This window comes from Thermobia domestica, chromosome 11 (assembly GCF_964235325.1).
Source record: "Thermobia domestica chromosome 11, izTheDome1.hap1.1, whole genome shotgun sequence".
NCBI classification, from domain to species: Eukaryota; Metazoa; Arthropoda; class Insecta; order Zygentoma; family Lepismatidae; genus Thermobia; species Thermobia domestica.
In genome coordinates, this window is record NC_137464.1 from 239650336 (window position 1) to 239676560 (window position 26225).

A 26225-nucleotide genomic window follows, 5' to 3' on the forward strand; every position below is an offset into this window, starting at 1 on the left:
GTATTACCTTGTATTACAATTTCACGGTTTTAGTGGTATCATAGGAATAACGACGCAATACTCACAGAAAGATGTAAGAAGCCAGGGGCGGACCCAGGACCGACTTCTGAGGGGCAGGGCGCTCGGTTGTCATATTGCTACTTTTAAGGGCTCCAAACTTTGGGATGGGTTTTATTTATATATATAAAATAAGAAAGTTTCCTTTTCTGGGGGGGGAGCGATCGCCCCAATCGTCCCCCCTGGATCCGCCCTTGTAAGAAGCAAGTATCTAAGTGGAAGTCTATGATTTTGCTTACTGAATTCTTGTATTAGCCTTGATTTCAAAGCAGTTAACTCAATTTTAGTTGGATCGTAGGAATAACGAGTAGGACTAATACAAGTTAAAAGGTGTGAGAAGCAGCTTCATAACTGATTGTGTTAAGATTTCATTCATTGAACCTTGTACTACTTTTGATTTCACAGTGGTTAACGCACCTTCATTAGAATCATAGGAATAACTACGGAATACAAATAAAAGGGCATAAGCAGTCCGGTAGCCAGTCCAAAAATGTAGAGGGAGGCCGGAAGAAGTTAGGGGCGCCAGATTCAACCAAATTATAGTTCATTTGCAAGCCTATCGTGAAAATTTTAGGAGAGCCAGTAAAAATTTATTAGGGTCCGGACCCCCTAAACCTCCCTTGGATACGGGCCTGGGTATAAGAAGATATTTCCTAAGTGAAAGTCTACAAATTCATTTATTGATTCCTTGTATTACTCTTGATTTGAAAGTTGCAAACCTAGTTTTAGTACAATCGTAGGAATAAGACACAATACAAATATTAAAAACAAAAGTTGTGTTCAGTTTGACGTATTTTAACTTTGATTATTTTTCTCTTTAGTTAGAAACATGCGAGGCAATGGAGTAGCTGATTTGCTTGAAAGCCCCTATATGGGATTTCTTGCTTTACTTGGATCGGTTCTGGTAAGCAGAAGACGTTATATTGTTATTTATATGTTAAAGTCAGCACCCTCTTAAATGTTTCTAAATTTTCGAAGCTACTTTGAAGCTCTAACCAACTCATTTCATGGGTTAAAGAACAAGAACATTAATCGCAGCAGAAACAAAATATTCTAGCCTTTCCTACTCCAATCTGGTATTATAAACTCTCTAATAGTTCTGTTCATTTATCGTTTCATCATCTACGAGGGCCATTGCAAAAGTGATGGCAATTATTTTTTTCTCGAAAATGGTGAAGAATTAAAAAAATCTGAAATATGCAAATGGAAGGTTAGTTCATATGTAAACAATATATGTAGATAGAGAGATGGATGAACAAACACACACACCACAATAAAGATATAGGACGAGAAAAAAAGACGAAAAAATTTTGTCGTTCCAAAAGTGTTTCTGTCAATTGCAACTGTATACAATAGTACATTACTAACTACGTGCATTTCATGACATCAGGAGCCTTCCCAAGAATCCACAAGATGGCAGGGACTCTAAGATGTCACAGGTACGTGTTCCTGCCCTGTGCTATTGTGTACTGTTGCAATTGACAGTAAAACACTTTTGAAACCACAAATTTTTTTTCGTCTTTTACTCGTGCTATATCTTTATGGTGGTGTGTATGTTCACCTATTTCCTTACATGTAATGTTTACATATGAATTAACCTTCCATTTCAGATTTTTTTATTCGTTAGGCCTACCATTTTCGAGAAAGAAAATAGTTGCCATGACTTTTGCAATGACCCTCGTATTTGGATCTAAAAGAAATTCTTTTGCCCAATTTCATTCTACTTGTGTTTTCTTTACAAGCAAGTATTCTGCCCGTCTTAAACATTTCAATGATAATTGCAAATTAACTGAATATTATATATTTATTGTCTGTCTGTGATTTAGCATGTTTTCCCATCAAGACTATATGGTGCGTAGACCTACAGTTTAAGTTGGGATTCTAATCATTGTAAGTCATTCAAATGCTCTTACATCATAAATTCCCGGGCTCACATGTACCAAAGACATGCATACTAAACAGTGGGCTGCAGGGCCGTAACTTGTGAGGAGCAACTGTCCCCCCCCCCCCAGGGATGCTCCCCGTCGTTCTAGAGGGTCCCATTTTAATACAAAAATTTCTTACTCCATATACGATACGGGCATCAAATTATAAATGAAGCATCAAACAGATTCACTACATTACATAAACAAAACGGCACACAAAAGGTAGACCTAAATAAAACAAAAATGAGTTGTGGGCCCATTTCAGTAAACAAAGTCTACTATTAAGGGCCCTAGGAATAATATTTATTCGTATGGCTTTGAGATTTGACGATGTTGTCCCCTTAATTAATTTGTAATGTATGGAACGGGCCAAGGAGCGTAACTAACGGCCCCGCAGACTTTGCCGTGCGGGAGTGCCCACAGGCTCCGGAGGCTCATAAAGAGTAAGAGAAGGATGGAAAGGGGGTCCAAGAATTAGAAAAACAACTTTTTGTAGGGGACCCAAATACGCGTATTAATGCTTGCCCCTCCAGAAAAAAATCTAAGTTATGGCGCTGGTGGACTGTGAGGAGGAGTTTATTGTGTTTTAATGTAGAAACAAACAGAAAATTTAGAAATAAGAGAAACCTCAAGAAGGCCTGCCCCCTGACAGTGACTGCTTCAACTCCACGCTATTACAAAGGCTACTCAAAAATTATCTACACTTTTTGTCCCGCAATTTATTTACAGTAGGGTAAGAGATTAACATGTATATAATTTTTCTACATAGTCAGCTTCCTTATCAATGTAATTGGTCATGCGGTAATCTCCTTCCAAGAAGGTTTTCGGTTGGTCGCGAATTCACTTTTCCACCGCATTCTACACGTCTATAGCTGGGGGCAGAACCATGATTGATGTCCAAATAATATTGCTATTTCATCAATTATACATCACTTATTCGCCAGAACGATCTCTTGAAGTTGCTGAACCTCGTCCGTAGTGGAGATTGACGAAGTTCCTGGTTCCTCTCCGTGCGTCACACATGTCCGGCCACTTGTAAACTTCTCAATCTAAGCAAAACATCTTTTGCCTGATAAAGTACTTTCTTCGTATCCTGATAAAAGTCTCAATGAAATGTTTTCCTCTTTCATATTCTCCAACCAGAGAAATCAGTTCACTGCCATTGGTCATCCTTGGTGCAAAATGCTAGATGAGAAGACGCTGGAAGGAAAATGACGCAATCAGGACCAAATTTCTCATGCATCACCCCAGTTGTACTAACACTAAACATCCTATGTTCAAAAGACAGTATGATAATCTTAAGGGAGTGTTGTGGCGAAAGTGTAGATAATTTTTGACTCACCCACATAATAACATAAAGCATATATCTGTGAAGGAGTTGCGGTTTCTAACTACGTATACGGAGACATTTTATCCGAAATCTTTTGCTGTACTTGATGTGTAGAGAGAAAGGAAAGACAGTAAATAAGAAAGAAAAGTTCGAGAGAAGAATTTTTCACTTTGATAGATTTCATAGCACTAAATGTAATAATAAGACTTATTTAACATTTTCGTCAACGTGATATTGCCTTCATCAAATACGTTATGGAAAATCAATCCAAGAATAATAACTTCTATATTTTGGAGTAAGACCAACGCACCACCATTACCTTTGACTGGAGCTTTGAGATCTCTTAGATAATGTCCGTAGTTGTGACAATCAAAGGGAAAAACCATGGAATGAGTTATTTTAGGGATTATATGCACAGCTGAAACTTACCTGCCTGATATCCTATAAGAAATAATAACCAAGATAGCTGCATCAAGATAAGAACATACGTTATCCAATATTTGAATATGGATATTTTAGACGCAAACAAATTATTTGTTGAGAAAAATAATATATTCACATTAACTACCAATTTTTTAAATGTGAATATTCTTTTATATATTCATGTACCACTCCTTTAATATGGGGTATTCCTGACATCTGTACACGGTTTTGGAAACTAAACACATTCTCCTAGTTACATCTGAACCGATGGGAGAACAATATTTATTTATTTATTTATTTTAGAATTTTCTTTAAAAAATCCCACTATGTTTGAACTATTTTCATGGGATACACGTGTCCCGTGGTAGTCAAAGGGTTAATAAACTACATATATGTGACAGTTTCACCAACTAACACTTTGGCTTCATCGGACACATTCAAAGTCTGATGAAACCAAAGTGTTAGTTGGTGTAACCGTCACACGTATGTAGTTTTTAAATGTGAATATATTGTTTTCCTTAGCAAATGCAGGGGTAGACAAAAAATCTAAAAACACTTCATACAGGACACGCAACTTTGGCCCTCCACTGTACAACACGTGTTGCAGTTACCGATCGTTTTTTGTTTTCCATGTGTCATGTGGACCTTTCTCTTCCGTCAGATGTAACCAGTTCACCTGTGAATGTCGTGGTGTGAAAGTGGTGTGGTAAAATGGGCGACCTGACAGACTTCCAAAGAGGCATGATCGTTGGTGCCCGTCTGGTTGGAGCTTCAGTGGCAACAGTGGCGAACATTGTGGGGGTATCGAAAGGCACTGTGTCCAATGTCACGAGGGCATACCTCATTAATGAGCAAGCGACTTCTGCAAAGCACAACAGTGGTCGAAAGACAATCCTGTCAGATATGGACCGGAGAGCATTAAAACGGATTATAGCAGCTAAAAAGAAGACCATTGCAATGAAAATTACGTTTGAACTCAATTCCGGCCTACAGAATCCGGTTTCATCGAAAAGAGTGCGACGGGAACTTCATAAAATGAAAATTCATGATAGGGCTGCTATCGCCAAACTCCAGTAAATGCGAAGAGGCGTATCCAATGGTGCAAGGACCACAAGGCGTGGACTCATGACCAGTGGAAACACGTAATGTGGTCCGATGAATCGATCTTCACCTTGTTTCCAACAACCGGTCGCGTTTACGTATGGAGAACACCGTCGCAGGCCTATGATACAGACTGTCTGCTCCCAACTGTAAAGCATGGGGGTGGTTCTGTTACAGTATGGGCAGTGATATCGTGGTTTTCTGCAGGTTCCGTCATAGCCCTGCATGGAATGATGAATGCTAAGGCATATGAGGCCATTTTGGGGGACCAGGTTCTACCCATGGTCCAAATATTGTTCCCTGATGGTGATGGCACCTACCAAGATAATTTGGTACTCTGTCACGCTGCAAAAACGTGGAAATCATGGTTTGAGGAGCATGACCAGGAGCTATCACACCTCCCCTGTGTCCCACAATCACCAGATCTGAACATCATTGAGCCATTGTGGTCTGAGTTAGAAAGGCGTGTTCGGTCTCATTACCCTCCACCAGCAACCCTTAAAGAACTGAAGCACGTTTTGGAAGAACAATGGTACAGAATTCCACACACCATGATTCAGGAGCTGTATACGTCTATTCCACGTCAGATCTAAACTGTTTGGACGCAAAAGGAGGCTTCACACCATACTAGGTATGATTTTCACACTTTTGCAAACGTTTTAAGTTTTTTGTCCACCCCTGTAGTTTGTTTGTATTTAATTATATACAAAGCAAAGCTTCTACTTATGGAGGAAATTTTAGGAAATTACTGGAATTGTCATTTACCAAATGCTATATTTGTCATTCCATCACAAAATTCCATCTGATGTTTATTTTGCATTGGTTGATACAATACAACAGCGGTTATCTAATGGACCAATCTAAATCTGGTAATGTCAGATATAAGATTTCTTATGAAAGATTATTTTTATCATACTTTCATATAAGGCACTAATTTTGAGACTTCATTGGAGAGAAGTAACATGCCTATTACTGACTGAGAATGAGAAAATGCTGCATGCTGAATATGATACACTGATCACAGTGGTGCCCACCCCCCCTTATGTCCATGACGCACCCCCCCAATTGTCTATCCGTAGGTGTTCTTCCATGAAAAAAATCTTCTTTTCGATTAATTTTACCTCCCCATCAAACATATTTATATGGATTTTTAACCCCCCCACAATATTTCAATGACGCAGTTTGCGTCATAGCCCCCCCCTTGTGGGCACCCCTGCTGATCAGGATTTTTCTAATTTTCCCACGTGCAAGAGTGAAGTTAGTTACACTCAATAACAATATGTCTGTCTATTGTTTCATGGTTTCGGGGAGGGGGGAGAAATCTGCCTACAGTATGTCAGGTATCAATGGATGATACGACTTTTAAGTATTCAGATGCAACTACAGTAAACTTTTAGGGAATCCTGGGGACAGACTTAAGTGAAGCAAACGCATATGACAAAATCCATCAGTCTGATCAGAGGTCACTTTCTTCAGAATGTTCAAATAAGTTGTACTCGACAAGTTGTGATCAGTGTTTCTTTCAGAAAGAATATTCCGGGGGGGGGGGGGGCACTGCTGATACTATTCTATTTATTGTTATATTATAGGAAGTATTATTTTGATCTCCTCCGGGGGCACTCTCAGAGCTCCAGGGGGCAGTGCCCCCCAAAAAAAACAGGTCTGGAAGAAACAGTGGTTGTGATCTAAGTTAGCGTAAGCTGATGTGGAGGATACGTTCAGCTTCAGGTAGGGGAGGACCCAGTACAAGTAATTATAATAGCCTAAATCAAAGTAATGTAATTACAAATTGCAATCTCATAACACTTTCTGAAAGAAAAAAACAGCGGGACAACGGAAAAAAGACATTGGAAAACTGCGGCCATTTGGTTTTGAGAACATGCATTTGTTTATATTTATTGAAAAACTTACTTCTTATTCTACGATGTCAACAGAAAGAAAAAAACTCCAAACGTTTATAGAGGTTATTTACAAAACTTTGCAAAGATAAGCTCGAAGGAGCTGCCATATTGGAAAATGGCGGCCATAATGGTTAAGCAAGCACATGTGTTTGCAATCGTTCTAAAGCTTATTTCATTCTTTACAAACAGGAAAACAAAAATTTTAGAAAATACTTGTACAAGTGAAGTTATTTGCAGAGATATGAGAATTAGAAGTGTAGAAATGGTTATTTTGAAAGTGGCTGGTATATTGGATTTCTAGTGATTTTACATCAATTTTTAAACAACATTTTAATATCTACTTCCATACAAAAGGATTTGTTTGTTTCGTTAAACGAGTACATGTCGTTTTGCCACGCTACTATGAGCCACGATAAACTCAATCAATCATGATTTACTAAATAATAATAATAATAATAATAATAATAATAATAATAATAATAATAATAATAATAATAATAATAATAATAATAATAATAATAATTAATAATAATTTTAAACTGAAATAGAATATGTCTCATACTACATAGTTCTCTTATCATCATTCAATTCCATTCATCAAAATTCTTCTTTCGTGTATGAGACATAATACCCTAACAGCATAGGCAGTAGGTCCAAAGGAGGGAAACGATAGGCTAGCCAACTGCCAAGTTGGCTCTACGTTCTGTATAGGCTGCTTTGCCAAGCATTAGCCAATAAACTCAATTTCCAACGATGTTCCTACGTCGTAATTGGCTGCTTTGCCGAACATTTGCCAACAAACTCAATTGCCAATGTTGGTCCTACTTTGTAATTGGCTGCATTGGCGAACATTTGCCAACAAACTCAATTGCCAATGTTGGCCCTACTTTGTAATTGGCTGCATTGGCGAACATTTGCCAACAAACTCAATTGCCAAAGTTGGCCCTACTTCGTAATTGGCTGCACTGCCGATCATTTGCCGACGAACTCAATTCCCAACGTTGGCCCTACCATGTAATTGGCCGCTTTGCCGAGCATAAGCGAACCAACTGAATTCTCAAAGTAGCCGCTATGCTACGAAAGAAGGAAACTTGTGAGTGGGAGTCCGAGGTCGAAACTGTTGGGTAAATAACGGCAAATCGTTGGTTGTCCAACATAGGTAAACGACTTTTTCAACTTCATTGTTGAATGTTATCAATTCCCAACCAAAAACCAACCAAGTGTGGTGTTAAGATAATGAGACATTAAACTGGAAATTTCATATTAAACTATATTGTCACTGTAACATACTTGAATGCTATATTTGTTCTTTCCTTCTTTCAGGGAAATCGATGGCTGCTTTTCCTATGGCTGGTGCAGGTTGGGTTCTTGTGGACAATGATGTTACTAGTAACTTTATTTGTAAGTCTGAAACTGTGGAACAGATTACACGAAGGAATGGTCAGGAATTATATGTATTATAGTGTAACAGATCTTTGTAAGTAAATCGATTTAGTGCTCTAAGAATAGGTATTATCTTCACTCTTTTAACCCTCTATTCAAGCCGGAAGTCCCACAAATCAACAACTTCCGGTTTTAACGTTGATTACTATAGAGAAAACGGTAACAGGTAGGAAGAAGCGGTTTTCTGCAATCAATTAAGCGTCCCAAGCATAAGTTTTGTCTTTATCCTAATCTTTCTCTACGAAAACCGAAAGTAGTAGATACTTCCGGTACCGACTTTAACATCCGGTTTCAATATTAATTGAGAAAAGATTACACTATTCAAACAACTACTTGACGTGGCACTTACGCCTGTTCTTCCCTACAACTTTTATTATTAGGACTACCTGGAAAAATATGTAAAGAAGATTGAAGATGAAGAGAAAGGAATAAGACTGCAAATGGAATTGGAGAAGAACAATATAAGTTTCCTGGACATGACTATAGAGAGAAGATGGACGATTGACAACAAAATGGTATAAGAAAGAATGTGCGGCAGGAGTTTACTGTCACGAGAGGAGTGCTTTGGATTAAAGCACCAAAAGAAACTTCATAAGTAATATGGAGAGGAGAATAGAAGAAATAGATACTGAAGAAGAGAAAAAGATGTAGACATACAGAAGTTTCACAACCTACCAGAGCAGAACGGGTACAAGAAAGAGAAGTTAAGGAAGAACAGAATTGAAGAGGAAAGAAGGAAATGAAGGAGGAAGGGAAGAAAGGAAGAAGAGGAGAAAAATGGCACGGTTTAAAGAACATTGGGGGAGAAGACAGAAGTACTAAAGAACTTACTAAGAAGAGGTGGTGTAAAGACGTACAGAAAAGGAGGACGAAGGATTTTGGAAGTGATTAAGAAAGTGAAAAGTAGAGCGAAGAAAATATGTGAGAAAGATGAAGGTGTAGTGCATAAGGTGAAGTGTATAGATTATGATATAATACACATAGGGGAAACAGGGAAAAAACTTAAGGAGAGAATAAAACAACATAGAGATGATGTAAGACTTAAGAGAGAAAATAATACCATATATGAGCATGTTAAAGAAACGGGGCATGATATAGATTGAGAAGGTGTACAGGAGCTAGAGAGGGAGAATAGACCAATAATTAGGGAATGGAAGGAAGCACAAAGGATAAAGAAAGAGAAAAGTGACAAATTACTGAACTGGACAAGTGGACTGTTAGTACATGAGCTATGGAATAAATTATTAGAACAAATTGAAGAATAAGAAGACTAGAGAGATTAATATTTAATATTATATTAATAATATTAGAATAATTATTTATAATCTGTTGAATTTAGTATAGTCTGTTACTTTTAAATTATATCTAGTAGGCATCAAAGGAAGATTAAAAGAAAGTTTTAAGGTAATTGGTCAAGTATAAAAAACAGGTGTGTTACAGATAAACACAGGTGGAAGGGTGATTAAATCAGGGCAGGTAACCGACAGATGACGCCCGGGGAAGTGCGAATCAGGTGGCTTCCCATGCAAACAATGAATTTTAGTATATGTAAATGTCTATGCTCTGAAGATACCTCTTTCAGTTAGTTAGTGTCTGATGAAGACAACGTTATGTTGTTGAAACTGTTACACTGTAATTTAGATTTTAATAAATAAGTGTGTATACTCTGGTCAGAAGTGTTTATTATTCCTTTAGTGAGTTCCAAAGTCGTGATGGATAGACTTGCATGGTTATTTGATGTGAAGAGTTACACACCTTCCAGCACCAAAGCTATGCAAGACGTGAACCTACAGCTTAAGTGGGGTCCGAACCACATGAACTTCCACCGGGAATCAAATTTTGATTCACCACGCTCAATGTTCTTACGCTAACCATATAGCCATGAGGAAACCTCCTAAGCAATAAAATTTTAAGTGGTATGATATAAAATATATAACACATTTTTGGGAAAGAACTGAGAATGCTGAGGAAAACTTTAAGGATTTGTGAATCCTTATCTTGGTGAAGCAACCAGTTGGTTATGAGTAGTGATACATGTGAGGCAAACCTACTATCTGCTGAGGAAAGAAAGACTCAATTACGACATTTTGGAAAATGTATTGAAAAAGAGGGATTTAATGTGTAACTTTTGCACTCATTGTTAAACATATATATAATAAAACAAGTAGGTGTGTCGCATGTACACTCTGTGAAGGAGTTTCATTTGTGCGGCAGTATTTTCTTAATATTGAAACCGGAAATGGTATTAGATTTTTACCATTTCCAGTTTTAGTGGAGATATTGGAGTGGAGGTGGAATATATTCTTGAGCCAGTTTATTGATTGTAGAAAACTACTTCTCGTTATCTATTACAGTTTTTAATCTATAGCCATAAACATTTCCAGAGGTGGTTGATTTCCGCCACTTTCGGTTTGCGTAGAGGGTTAAGAGAAATGTTAGTTATTTTTTTAAAAAAAAACTTATATTGTTCTCTTAGGTTTTTGAGCAATGTAGATAAATATGGAAACCGGAAGTTGTAGTGGATTTACGTCACTACCGGACTTAGTAGAGTGTTAAAAGGGTGGAGATGGCATGTACTCCTGGGACGCCTCATCGATAGTAGAAAACCGTTTCTCGCTATCGATTACAAATTTTACTCTCGATTACTCTACAATAATCAACGTAAAAATCGGAAATTATTGATTTCTAACACTTCCGGCCTGAATATCGCCTGCGTTAACGAACTCAATTTTGGGGCGTCTACGTTCTTACCATATTTCTAAGTGATTCATCAAGCAGTTCTTGAGATATATTTTTTATTTCGGAAGGAGAGACACGGACATAAAGAGTGAATTTGAGATTTTTGTTTCCCGGCCGGAGGTATACACGGGCACACAGGATAAATTTGAGACTTTTTGTCACTCGCACGGAGAGGTACGCGGATATACAGCGTAAATTTGAGATTTTTGGCTTTTGCATGGAGAGATACACGGACAAACAGGGTAAATTTGAGATTTTTGTTTCCCGGACGGAGGTATACACGGGCACACAGGATAAATTTGAGACTTTTTGTCACTCGCACGGAGAGGTACGCGGATATACAGCGTAAATTTGAGATTTTTGGCGTTTGCATGGAGGGATACACGGACAAACAGGGTAAATTTGAGATTTTTGTCTCCCGGACGAAGGTATGCACGGACATACAGGGTAAATTTCAGATTTTTTCTCCCGGACTGAGGTATACACGGACACACAGAGTAAATTTGAGATTTTTTGTATCCCGGATGGTGGTATACAGGGACACATAGGATAAATTTGAGATTTTTGTCACCCGAACTTAGGGATATGCGGACATACAGAGTAAATTTGAGATTTTTGACTTCTGGACGAAAGGATACATGAACACACAGGGTAAATTTGAGATTATTGTCTCCCGGACGGAGGTATACACGGACATACAGGGTGAATTTAAGATTTTTGTCTTCTGGACAAAGGTATACACGGATACACAGGATAAACTTGAGATTTTTCTCTCCTGGACGGAAGGATACGAGGACATACAGGGTAAATTTGAGATTTTTTTCTTCTGGAAGGAGGGACATACGGACAAACGGTAAATTTGAAGTTTTTGTCTCCCGGACAGAGGTATACACGGACATACTGGGTAAATTTCAGATTTTTGTCTCCCGTACGGAGGTATACACAGAAACACAGGATAAAGTTGAGATTTTTGTCTCCCGGACGGAGTATAAACGGACACACAGAGTTAAGTTCAGATTTTTTTGTCTCCCGGACGCAGGGATACACGGACACATAGGATAAATGTGAAATTTTTGTCTCCTGAAAGGAAGGTTACACGGACAGATTTTTCTAGGATGTGTGGCACCCTTGTGCTTCCCTATGGTCATGTCTAGGGATCAAATTAAATTTGACCCGGGTGTGTAGGATTGTTTAACAAAAATAATCGTTAGGGAAGAAAATAGGAAAACGAAAGAATCCTTTTTTTAAAGTCAAGCCAAACATATATGAGAATGACTCATAAAATTATCATCAAAGTAATTTTACAGGGTTAGGCAATAACTTGTTCAGCTTGGCACAACTTCAAAAACTTCTATAGATAATACTAGTAAGTTATTATTATTATCTTCTGCTTTCTAAAGCTTTTATTATTTCAGGTATAGGCCTACGGCCTTTATTATTATTATTATTATTATTATTATTATTATTATTATTATTATTATTATTATTATTATTATTATTATTATTATTATTATTATTATTATTATTACTATCTCCTAATTCTAATATGAAATAGTACAGATATTTGTATATTTCCAGGTCACTATGCATTGTTTTGGCTGATGGTCTTGTATCGTTATTTCGCACTATGCCAAAAGTGATCAGAAAAATTTTCAGAAGTGATCTAACTCTCATTGCTGTGAAGCTTTAATTTGAACACCCGATAAAACCCCCTCCTGCCTCTTTCATATATGTATAAACTTTGTCTTTTATCTTGCCTACATGTAGTTAATGTGAAAGTGTACCGTGTGTTGTTATATGTTTAATGAGAAAATAAAGAATTTTGACAATTAACCAAGGCGTTTTTCAGCAATTTAATTAATTTTACAGTAAAATATAACTTAGTTAACCCTTAAGAACAGAGCGCTTGTGGTGGAATATAATATACCCCACTGTCTGTCTTCGCAATGGGGCAACACTGTTTGTTTAACTTTTAAACTGGCATTCGATGTATTTGTCCGTTGTTCTTTCTTTGACAAGTGAGCTGATGCAGTCGAATGTGTTTCATGCTGGTTTGAGTGGAAAATATTCTTTGTTTATTTCAAGTGAGTTCGAATTGGGAACATAATGACATTACACGAAAATGTCATTGATTCGAAAAGTTACACGAAATTCAATGTAATTGGTAATCCTGGGTTCATCAATATCCTCATAAATTAGCACTTAAATAATAATTTAATATGTATTAAAATAATGTTAAAATACTATTGTAGCAGAAGAAATCCTCATAATATAATAAAAGTAGCAAAATGCTATGCAGTTGGCAACCATTAATATATTAATTACGACAGTTTATGTATGATACACTATTAGCGTTACCAACTTTTGAAAATGGAAATACCGGACACCCTCCTGGAATACGTATAATTTTAAGATTGTGACATCATCGTTCGTCAAAAAATGTGTACAACCTGAAAGTGTTTACTTCATATAAAATTGAGCGATTTGAGTTCGAATTTACTAAGTTCAGTTTCTTTTGAAGTGTTTATTAAACTTAGCCCAGTTTTGATTGAGTCGGTACATTGTATATAATTTGTTTATAATGACAAGATAGGCTTATTTTTTAAGCTTACACTTTATTTTTGGAAAAACGTATTTTTAGAAATCATTTAATGGCTGATAAAAAAAAAAAGGCTAAAACTGGCAAGTTTCATCTAATAAGCTACATTTAAGGCTGTAAGCATTTTATATATTTGTATGGCTAAATATGCTACATTTAACCAAAAATAGGCTAAAGTTGAATCACTGCCACCTTGCAAATGATAACATCATTGCCACTCAACAAGAAATTCGTTGCTGAATAGAAGTGCGCTATGGTCGTGATCAGCCGGTTGTTAAATGTGGTTCATTTTAGAATTCAGATTCAATTAAATCTACTTTCCGTTGTATGATGCATACAATATTTATGTATACAATATATATATATATATAAATTTGCATATCAACTTTTTGCTAATTTGCATATATGGAAATGATTATGATTTACATATTGATATTTTAACTATATTATATATATTTAATAAAAAGTTAGTTGTGGAAGCATAATTCTATATTTAGTTAGTATTATGTATGTGTAATTTTGTTTGTATATATATATTGAAATTGGAGAAGGATTTAGATATTTTATTGCTGGATTAATCATATATCTTAGCTGCAATATGGATGGTAAAATGGAGAGCTACTTTGCTTACTAATTATTATATTGATTCATATGAAGCTTCAAATTTGGTCAGAAAGTCATAGCATAGGAACTGTGTATGAAAAAAAGAAAGGGTTTCAAAGACATAGTTTTTGTTTCGTACTCTTGTAGTGGAGTATAAGGAGCAGCGTTGCTATCCGTAATGAGCAACTTACAGGTGTTTGTTTCTGCATCCGCTGTACAGAGGTAACGAAGGAATATAGTCGATAATATCACGATAGGAGTACACAATGTTAGAAGGAGTCTTCGTGTCGCATATAGCTATTGTTGAAAGTGTACTTGAAAAGTTCGAGCTACATGCGAAAATACAGACAACAATGAAGTGAGACTTTTGAGGGAAATGACCAGTTTTCACATGTATAAAAGGGATAGCGTCCCTTAGCAACGATTTTAATCGCCAAGAAAAACGAGCTTCTAATTTTGAACAACACGAATGCTTGGTTTGAAAACAGGAAAGAGGGAACTCGTATTCTCAGATGCCTTCACCCCTGTTTTGTAAATAAGCTTCCACAAGTAATTCTTTATATATGTAAAAATTTTCTTGAATCAGTCGTAATCGTAATATGTAGCTTAGTTTAGGCCGTATCTTGTAGTATATTCATATTCCAAATGGAAACAGCTTATTTCAAATAGTGGTGGTATCTCCAGCAGTCTCCGTGGGGAGTAAGCGTGTTATAAGTAACAGCGGAACGAACAGACATAACATATCAAAATTTTATTGAAATCCATTTAAATATACAATAACAGCGATTCTGCTCATTATCAGGTGTGTAAATATGTAGCTATATAGTTAATTTTAATATTGTGTTATAAGTAATCTGATGCTTAGTTTATTATTAAACAGCAAAACTGTCAAAAATAATAAATAAAAACAGATACTCATGCAAGGTGGGAAATCTTTGGTATACCCACACCAGGAGGCAGCACATGGTAGGAAAAGAAAGTAACGTGTTATTGTGCTGCCAAAATGTCTTGAGCCGTGGCAAAAATGCGAACTAAAGCTCACACACCCACGCGTTGAGCCAATAAGGATTCAGCTGTTGCTAAGCGAGAGAAAGCGAGTGGAATTCCTTCAGCCGATAGCAGCGCTTGCAACGAAAGACTAGGGATCAAGTCAATGTGGCATATTTATAGTAGCCGAAATTGAAGATGTAGTGTTTTATGTAAATTTTAGTGTTTTAAATAGAAAGTTATACATCATATTATATATCATTCAAAAGCTTAAATTTGTGAGAAGACAGTGAAAGTGGTGAAATTTAAATCAAATCTCACATATTACTGTGATCAGTCTGGGAGCAAAATCACATGGAATAACCACTGAAACACTCAGGAACCGGCTAAGGACCAGAAATCACATTAGTGTGATTTTAGAAAAGAAAGTGCACGAACATTGACACAAGTTAAAAGGCCTAAAATGGTAAAAAAAAAAAAGAAAGAAAGAAAGAAAGAAAGAAAAATCTAAAAACTTAAATATTTTTTTCCCTCTTTCATCTCGGTTGTAAAGAGAAAGTGTACCATTACTTTTCGTGTGTGTGTGGATTAAAATTTATTTATTCCAATGGATATGGTGTCACGTTCTTCACCGTTAGGTCCTCTAAGGTACGTAATGAAATTTTCAGTAACATGTTTTCTTTCCAGCTGTCTGGAGTTGCAGTTAGCCATCACGGCATGATAACAGCTAACATACGTGTTGGTAGTGTGTGTGAGTGATATCATTTACAAGAAACCTGAAGTTAAAACCACACAGTGTCTGAAACTTAAAGTCTCAGTTCACTTCATCAATATTATAGTAAATTCATTTTGTTCAAATAATTAATTTATCATTTTGCTCTACCGCATTTGTTTAATTAATTATTTTCATTTGCCTAATATTTAAAACAGTCTCTTATTTTGCATATGTCTTCTTATGTAAATTATTTCGGCTTTCAGCCGTCCAGCGTGAGACCTCTCTACTCCCCTGCCCCTTTACACCATGGAATTACACAATAATCTAAATAAAACAAAGAATAGGACTAGTAAGAGAAAAAATTACCGGACATTACGTCCGGTTTTAGGTAGTACCGAACATCGGACAAGGAGATCATGAAGCGAACTGTCCGGTAAAATACCAAACGGTCGGCAACTCTATACAGTATGACTGTATTAATAGTTTATAATCGATTGTCTGCATGTGATTCCTAACCTACAAGAAAATAAACATGTAGCATATGATATTCTCCACGCGACTGCTAATATTATTTAAATTGACGCTTCTGCTTAAGGTTGAAACATGATTATATTTTGAACGAATTGGATTTGTGTTTTCTGCAAATGGTGGTATTGTGCGTTGCTGTATGTAGTTTGCTTTCGCGAGCCAGTCCACGGTAATCTTGTGAAGATGTGCTTTTTTCTTTGTTGTTTGTATATTCATCCATTTGAATGACAGCATGTCTTTCCGCATGCGCTCAGAATGTTGTTACGTACGTGAACATGATGAGTTTACACACACACACACACACAAAGTTTCCCTTAAATTTTCATGTGCGGCTGTTCATGATCAAGATAGTGTAAGAATTCTAATCGAAAATTTCACGAATTTGTCTCAATTCTCGAAGAATTCTTTAGAGTAATTCACATATACTACCATGCCATGCCGTGCCATTCCGCTGCTGCTGCTTTCTACGCCATTTCCCAAGATGCATTGCAAGGAGAACAACCTCGAGTCGCTTCGTGTGCTCCGAAGAAAACCGAAGGATCGTGGTTGACGAGCCACGACCGGGCTGGTTTCTCTTCAAGGTGGCCTGTTAGGGCACGGCACGTCATGTCTGAATTAATAAAAGACAATCCAATGAATTGTCAATGTCTAAGTCTAGAAAGAAACTTCGTAGACCACGGCAAACTATGCGTTAATTAACCTTCTACCTTCTCGTTTCGATTCTCGAAAGAGGTTTTCTCGTATCATTTTCTAAATTCTTGTAGTCCAATTGTGTGGTCTCGTTCGAATGCAGTTACGTATTTATGTGCGGTATTTTGCGTCGATAATGCATGATGACATTCGTGCCATGCATGTACAACTTTTCTGTTGCTTACGCTCCACTGCCTGAGTCTTGCGTAAGCCGCCATTTCGCAATAATCCCCCAGGTAACAAACTAGTGTACCGTTGGATTCTGGCATACAAATCGGGCAATCCATCAAAAATTAATGCGGAAAGTGTACACTGAGAAAAGTCTGTTCTCCGGACAGCGATATATTGTACAAATATTGTACAGCGGGGGACACTTCTAAATGGTACACCTTAGCCGTAAATCTCCATATGGCTGTACCATTTAGAAGTGTCCCCCGCTGTACAAATATACGGCATATTGTACAAATATACGGAATCCTCTTGCTTACACAGAAATCAGTATGGAGCATACGTTCGTTATCCATAGGGGTCTATGCTACATACGGCTAGGCACTGCCCTTGATGTTACATCATGTTGTTGCAGGATGTCTGACATCCAACAGCTTCCTATATATCACATGCATGTACTTATGTTCTTCAGCTATATGTTATATACGTCCATTTGTATGTGAGATCCTGACCGCCAATATTGTTTCATACGGAAAGTACGTATAGATGGAACACTTATACAGAAAGTATTATAAAACATGCGTTTTCAGTTATACGTCTGCTGTACATTAAGTCCAAAAACTACAGGAATTACGCATGTAACCTATCTTTTTAAGTACGTCACCTACATTTTTTTCTCGGTATATGCAAGTCCAGCGTGCATGCGTTAACATCAAGGAAGGAACAAGTGCAGAAGGCTGTACGAACGCCACCTATCTGATGACCGCTGGAAATAGAAATAAACAAAGCTTCGATCTTCCTAGGTGACTGTGAAAAAGTTCGTGCCATCACCTATAAAGATATTCGTGGGGGAAAAACTACATAACTTTGAATGTGTGAGGTGCAAGTAGCAATAGAAATAATCTATGCATACAAGATGAAACACCAACACAATAATACAGATAAAAGGTGGTGGAGTGGCGAGGGATATTCAAATTTATGTAAATAACACAAATTGTAAATGAAAAAAAAATCATATGCAGATCCCTTTTGGAGTGATAAGGATGATCTCCTGTTGGAGCCGCCACTGCCACAATTTATAGTCGGTAGAGCATTAAAAAAATTAAACAAAAATAAAATCTCAGGGTTTGCTGACGACAGTTATGGTCTTTGCAGCTACTTGTAAAGAGTTTACAAATGTACTAAGGTTAAACAAACAAAAAAAAAATATTTCAAAACAAACAGGTAGCAGCCTGTTATGTACTCTTTACACTCATAACTGCGTCTTATTTGTTCTCTGGGCGTATTCCTTCCTGGGCCCTATTCAGGAAGGTGGTCAGATGTACTAGAGTAAGGAGAAATGTTTCCTTGACTCTCACTCCTGAAATAAAAACATATGGATTAGCGTTTGGGTACTCACCAATCAGGAAAATAGACACCCTCACTATACTGTTGGAAGATGGATATTTATTCCTCGGCATAAATAGTAAGATGAATGAAATCAACACTCACTGCTATCATGATACAGAACACTTATTAGAACTTTCTTTATCTGGTGCACCAATCACACTAATTTTTATAGATACACATTACGCACAGCATAGATACAGAAGATTTATATATTTTACACTAGAGATCTGTCTGACCTCTTAAAGTGAACTGCCAAGCAGATAAACAAACAAAATCATACTCCTCATGTTAATGAGTTCATTGTCTCTGACTGTTCTTATACAGAGAGGAGGATAAAAAAAGAATTTATATGGTTAAATTTAATTTTAAGATATATGACGCAGTTTCATGGTGAATCGATGTTGCCCTAATGTCCATTTCGCTAATGGTCTCTGCTAAAGGAGGGACTGGAAAAATGTCTACGATGAAATCACACGCCAATTGTACTCGTCTACATTTTCATTCCACTAGAAATCAAATTGTTCCTGAAGGATGAACCACTAGTGACGGTCAAATACGTGTTGCAACTGACCCAAGGTATGTCAGTTTAAGTTAGCAATACTTCATGTCTTGCTTGTCTCCTTGTTTAAGAGTTCAGGAGGGCACTGTCGTATAGCGTGACAGGCCTTGCAATCTCACTAGAGATTTGTACTAACGATATTTACTATTCCATAACAGGAATGGATAATAGTGCCACTGCACTATAAATAAGTTTGTCCACAGAGTGACTGTTACTTAAATACTGAAACAGTCATGGCCAAAATAGCCATTGTTCAGAAAATAGTGGTTGAAAAATGATTAAGTTGAAAATTCTAACATGACGTGTTTTATAATTTTATGAAATTTCACTGTTCTGCAACACTTCGGAGTATCGACCACTATAAATTTAATATCTATAAACACTGTCCACTAACACAACCGAGGCACGATACATGGGTGTCCATGTATGTAGTTTCACAGGACTCTACGGAAGAAGAACGATCTTCACACTGTCCCGGGTTATAACTTCTCGACTCTCGAAAAGTTCGAAGCAACTTCACACTCTGGAGTTCCCACCCAACCAGGTACATTCTAGGAACGTGCCATTTAAGTTCCATATGTACCGTTTACGTACCTGGTACTTGAAAAATGTACATTTCATATGCATAGCACGTGTCGCTAGGTACGTGCCTTTCGAGGAATTTCTGACACTTGAAAGGTACTTTTACATGCTTCACTGGAATGTGAGGAATGTGAATGGCACATACCCCATGTACCATGGCATGGTTGTGCGTAAGTTGCTTCGTATTGTGACTAGGGTTGAAAATTTAGCCCCTTTGTGACGAGATCTGGCCATTTTGAGAACGTCGTTAGTCACATAATTTCCAAAGAGCCAATAGTGGCTTTTTAGCCATATGCTTTTCACTTCTATAGCCACTTTCTGAGTTTAGCCACATTGTAATATATTGTGTGTGTCATTTTGCAATTTTCTGACGTTTGATGCGTTCTCTAGGTTGTAACATTCTAAACCCCACTGGCAGAATTGTCCTCATAAAATTAGCATTGATGGTTATATTGTGACGTTACACAGCAGAGAATTAGTTCAAAACCTGTACGTTAAAACTAGACGTTAAATAAAATTTTCGGGAAGACGTAAGTTTAAGTATAAACTAACTCCTTAAAGAAATTCAGCCTGATAATATAGACATCCTTCAGGAAATGGTTATCCTTCCTTTTCCATTATTATTTGGCTATGAAACAAATGCCGGAGACATATACAACCGCTATATACAACAGTGTGGTGTTGGAATGTGTAATGATTAGGATGTGATGTTTTATTTTATGTTTTTGAAAGTTCAACACTTCCAATGTACCCGTAAAAATGTACTAAAGAAATAGTGCCCATGTTTTTTAAATATTCAATTAGAACTGGACAATCTACATGAAATTTGCAATCGATCAGTGAAAACGTCATCTTTCTAGAGCCTGTAGTTTCTGAGATCTCATTGTCGAGAAACATATATGTGTATTTTAAAAGAGCTCCAAAGATGGCAGCACAATTCATTTGCATGTAGTTCGGAGAAGGCTTACTAAAGGCAAAGGCCTTTGAACAATAATTTAAAAGGATAAACTTTGTGAAAAATATTTATTTCAGTAATTTATTTAAACTACACTCTTTTAAAAATATTTGTCTTTGTTATAAACGTGAAATCACAAATAACCGTAAATCAAAGGTTTGAATGCTAAGATTATAGGTTAGAGCTCGGTCGCTCGTAAATGTTACTGTAGTATTTTGATAGAGAGTTAAATTGCCACACAGATGCCGGAGGAGGGCATATATTTTCAGAGTTAGTTGCTTGGCTTTTTTTAAAAGTACAAGCTTCTAAATTCGAACGTAAAAATGAAGCGTTAAGGTTTTAGTATTTAAGTACTCGCACCCCCAGTTGCATAGCACTGCCCTAAGGAACATTACTGACATGCCTAGTACATTCCTGGCACATGCCAATGCCAAGTAAATGTGTCAAGTACATACACGGTACGTGATATACACATAATAGATACATTCCTCGGTATGTGTCATGCACGTACTTTTGGGCGGAAGTAACCTTATTCCTTACATGTGTATTTCACATGATTGCTCTATTCACGTACCTATCATGTACATTCCAATGTACCTCGAGGAACATTCTTTACACATGATCAGTATGTACTTGTGTTGGGTGGGTTTAAGAATCAACTCCCACGCATTTCAGCAACAACTAACCACACAATGCTCACGAAAGGGTTATTAAACTTCCCACTTCCTGGAAAAAGCAGGGACTCGCTCTTCCAAGAATTACTGACAAAAGGTTTTGCTGCCTGAGGCAATAACTGTGTGTGGTCTCTTCACCAAGCAGCACTTCGAAAACCAGCTTGCGCTTGCAAACAAGCATACACTGCGTGATAGGTGCTGCCACCATCGTTGAGAGCGGCAGTTTCGAAAGCTTCTGCCCAAACAGAAGTCCATAACAACAAATAGATAAACATTACTATTTTCACTGAAATAAACACTACAAAGAATAGTTACACTTGATTAAACACACATAAATTTAGTAAAATATATACAGAATGCAATAGTATCACTATATACAGTTGTCATCTCTCCGAGCATGTGTAGGAAGTCTCTTTCCACTGGCTTCCCTCAAAACTGTCTGCTACCATCCAGCAGCCATTACTCCAAGAGAGAGAGAGATAGAAACATTTTTGTTATGATTAATTTTGACAATAATACAAGATCTAAATGTCTTGAACGTTGGGAAACACGATGACAAATATAGTCATGAATTTTAAACGGTCTTTCCAAGAACTGGTGAGCGTAATACGTTAATATTAATAATTTACACATAAAATAAGTCAAAATAAAATACAAGTTTTCAAAAATGCAGTGCATCATGGGAGAAAATCATAGGCCAGATAGCTGACGGTAACGAACTTGGGTTGAACCCAAGCTAAGAGCTTGGAACTTGTGAGATTCATTTCAAAGGTGTGAAATCGACACCTTTAGAAATAGGAAATCTCTCGTGTTGACGCTAAAAATTTTATGGCTTTTGAAACAAAGTCTGGAGAGCGTCTGTAAGCAATGTTTCCACCTAGCCATTGCTATACAAGAGGAAGTTACCCGTATACTTCCTATACACAATGTTTCATCCTTCCTTGTTTATTTGGGGATTTCTCCACCCACTAGGAGTCAAAGACCTTACACAAACTTCTCAGCTCAGACTGCTGTCGCCGAGAGAAAAAAATCTCTGTCCAAGCTATCTCTGTAGCCACGAAGTTCAAACTCCTATACATGAAGTAAATGAATATGATATGATTTCTCCTTTATTCATCATATGTAGAAATAGTATGCTGGCTATGTAAATCCAATAACGCATATAACATATACAATTTAATTCCCATTTATGAGATGCACGCAAACTTTAAAAGATGTTCATAGCCTATAAAGGAATAAAATACATACATGAAATACAATATACATCAAAAGTGTATTAATACTCTCGTATTACGCTCGGTGTTTACCCAATAATATTCATAAAAGTTACATAATCATTAAAATGAATGCTAATTAATAAGCAATTAATTTAATCACACATTATCATATATTTACATATTGATAGGGAAATGTGCACTCATCTGCACTTTGATATGCAGATGAAGGAGAAGGCACTCGGCCGTCTACAAATGTCAGTGCAAAGTTTCTCGAAAGAAAGTTGCTACTAGATTTCCCTACAAAGAGAAGTTTAAGATTCACAAGCTCGAAAATCAATACTGTTTGTTGCCAAGATAATGTCATGTGCCTACACAGACGAAATACCAGCGAGCTTCCTCATCCGTATATAATTAGCGTTTACGTTTCTGGCGCGATGGACCTGGGTTCAATTCCCGGGAGGAGTTTAAGTGGTTCGGGTTCCATGGTAAACTGTCGGTACATGTGCCATCGAACCTCGATGTTGGAAGGGACGCTATCTCTAATAATGAAATATAATCCAATGAGAAATATAAGCATAGTATGGTGACGACATCCATTGGTAGGTACTGCATCAGGATCAAGCATTACGCACAGAGACAACAAAACGTTAACCCTCTACTGAGCATGGCAGCTACAACTCGTATTTATGATATTCAGGTCGACAATATTTCCATTGAGAGTCTAAATGCTGTTTCCATGGATTAGTATGCTTTGGTACTTCTCAAACGGTGCTTCTTATTAAGTCGAGTTCGCACGGTAAATAGACTCTGCAAAGCCTGCTCCTCTTGTATGGCTGCAAAAGTGTGCTGCAGGGAAACTGCGATGTCTTGTAAGGATTCTAACCTGTGGCTTTCACCTTGAGTTTGATCGATAATGAGAGGGTGGAAAGTGTTAGGTAAGAGACAACTTAAATTTGTTCAGATGAAAATGGATCAGCCTCTGCAATCGAAGAATCATAAATGTGGTAAACATTGTCATAAACACTGGATAATCTGGTATCTGAAATTAAGTGTATTCAGTTTCATCCTTTAGGTATGATAGAAAAAAATTCTTATCGAAACGCAAAAAGCTAATTTCTCTGAAGAACTTAGAAGAGAAATTGTTTGTCTTCAGTGCCCCAAATTGAAGATTTTTTTTCCCCCGAGTAGTCGTCTATTGACAATGAAGTAACTTCATCAAGTAAAATGCACAGATAAATCTTAGATTTTATTTTCATAATGTGTTTGATGAAAGGAATGGTATATTGTCTCTGCTATAACAATCGTATGTTTCTTTAAGTTATACACAGTTTCAAAACTAGAACAAGTAATGTTCAAAGATATAGAAGGTTGTTTGCTGTATATCCGACCATTTTCGATTCGGTTCTTTCTACTTGACGTATCAGGCTGGAAATATGGGTTTGCTGGCTGGAGCAGTCTTATGTCTGACCTTGTAGATGCGTGACTGTTGGTAGTGACTGTTATCAAATGGAGCCGAAAACAACCGATATTAGGAGGGTTACGTAATGGTCGTTTTCCATGCTGTTTTCGTACGTATGCATTGTGAAACAGTGTCGGGAGAATTAGTTAACACTCGGAGTGACCACTGCGAAAGCTATTGTAGCCCATTACACACAACTAGAGTTGTCAATTTAACCATTTTGTGGCTAGATCTGGCCATTTTGAGAACCTGGCTAGCCACCTATTTTCGAAAAAGCCACTAGTGACTTTTCTAGCCAAATGATTTTTGTTTTTAGCCATTTCTAGCCGTTTTCTGATATTAGCCACTTTTTCTATGAAATGAAATGAAATGAAATTGTTGAGTTTTACGTCCCCCACTTTTTCTAGATTCTACATATCACTTTACTGTTTTCTGAAGGCGTCTGTTGCCAATAGTGCTCACATCCACTTAACATATCGTCCTGGACTCCGGGAAATCCCCGGATTTCCAGAACGATACAGGGAATATCCCGGCCTCTGTTCTTCACCTTCACGCAGGAAGAACCCGGATGTTTGTTCTTTGTTCAGTTAGGTTGAAGGTTTTGTGCGCAGACGTTCGGAAGTGAAATAAAACGTAGCTAGCGAGCTATTATTATTATTTTAAAAAACTGGATACCGTACCACTTTGACATGAGCCACAAATTCCACCTCGCATCGTCAACTGTGAACAAAATAATTCGCAAGCGCCTCAGGTTGAAATTATGTGCAGAAGGCCAGTGTACACCACCTGCTATCGCGTCACATTGCCGAACATAAGACGAACTGCAGGAAACTGTATAAAAATACGTGGCGGGTTCCAAATGGAAGAAAGTTATCACAATGGATGAAGCACATGTCCATCTCACTGCTGACGGTCACATTTAGGCAATCACATACTGTGGTATTAACGACAAGGGACGCAGCAACTTGTTTCCCTCAGTACTTTATGGTTGTTACAGAATTCGGATATGAGGGTAAGGTGTTGATACACAAGGTGGACAAAAATATGAAGGCAAAGGAAATGGCAGAGAAATTAGGAAATTGTGCCGTTCCGTTTGAAGATATTCCTGTAAAAAGTCCAGATGCCAGTCCAATGGATGTTTGCGCATTAGGACTGTTGAAACGACGTCTTTCTTCAACATCGACGCCTATACACACTGGATGGTCTATAAAAAGCTTGCAGGGAGGAGTAAAACAGAATTACCATGCCTGTTCTGCGTCGGGGCTTGCTTCAGTGGAAACTGTGATGTCGTGTGATAGTCTACAATGCTAGGTGTCCAACAGAACATGATCGGTGGTGGCGGCGCGGTACCTCTTAAAGAGAGTACTCGTGAAAAATGATCGGTTATAAGGCGAAATTCCATATTTCAAATACATTTCAAATGTGTAATACAGTTCGATAGGCAATGAGAACTTTCTGACTACACTTGCTTGTGTTTCATTGCTATATAATCTAGGAGTAGATTACATTTAGTATATTAGTGTTTGAAACCATCACAGCAATATAAAAGGCGCTTATAAACTTTATTACTAGTATACCATTGTTTGATGTCATTATTCAAAGTGACGTCAGAAGGAACATATAGAGCTTCTTTTCCTACAGGAAATCCTTTCTGATCGAACTATCACTGGCGAACGCGGTGGCTCCGTTGAGAGCGTCCACCTCTGGCGAGCAAGGTCCCTGGTTCGATCCCAGCTCGCGCCAAATGAACTTTATGGAGGAGAAACACCGTGTGCGTGGATTTTCTCGAGGTTCTCACTTTCTTCATTCCACCATTTCATTCATTTCTAATCACCACCGTCTCCTTTAGCCTAGCCGGCATAACCGTGAGACTGGTGGATTTTTGAACCGCCAGTGATCGTTGTCTAAATTACTGGTTTCCAAAGTGGGCGCTTCGAACCCTCATGCGATGTGAAAAGTTAAGCGAAACAAACTCAGAATACTTCGACATAAATAAACTGTTTGATGTGATTCGACGCAAAGTGTTAGCCTTGAGTTTACACAGGGTGTCATCAGGTAAAACTGGCTGGTAACCTAAAGCTTAAAAAGCAAAATTGGTCAACGGCAAAAAAAAATCCTAAAACAATTTTACTTGCAATGAGAGTTGTATAACAATTTTTTCTTATCGAAAATAAATCGTAA

General features: G+C 37.4%; 1 protein-coding gene across 1 annotated transcript in view; it reads left to right on the forward strand.

The window, feature by feature from the left end:
* The window catches only part of LOC145663788 (uncharacterized), a 32866-nt gene extending 20114 nt beyond the window's left edge, over window positions 1-12752 (forward strand). The window contains exons 4-6 of the mRNA XM_081729873.1: window positions 879-961; window positions 8061-8214; window positions 12498-12752. Coding sequence (XP_081585999.1) covers window positions 879-961; window positions 8061-8214; window positions 12498-12559 — 299 coding nt within the window. The 3' untranslated portion in view covers window positions 12560-12752. The remainder of the gene's footprint in view (window positions 1-878; window positions 962-8060; window positions 8215-12497) is intronic.
* The last annotated feature ends 13473 nt before the right edge of the window (window positions 12753-26225 follow it).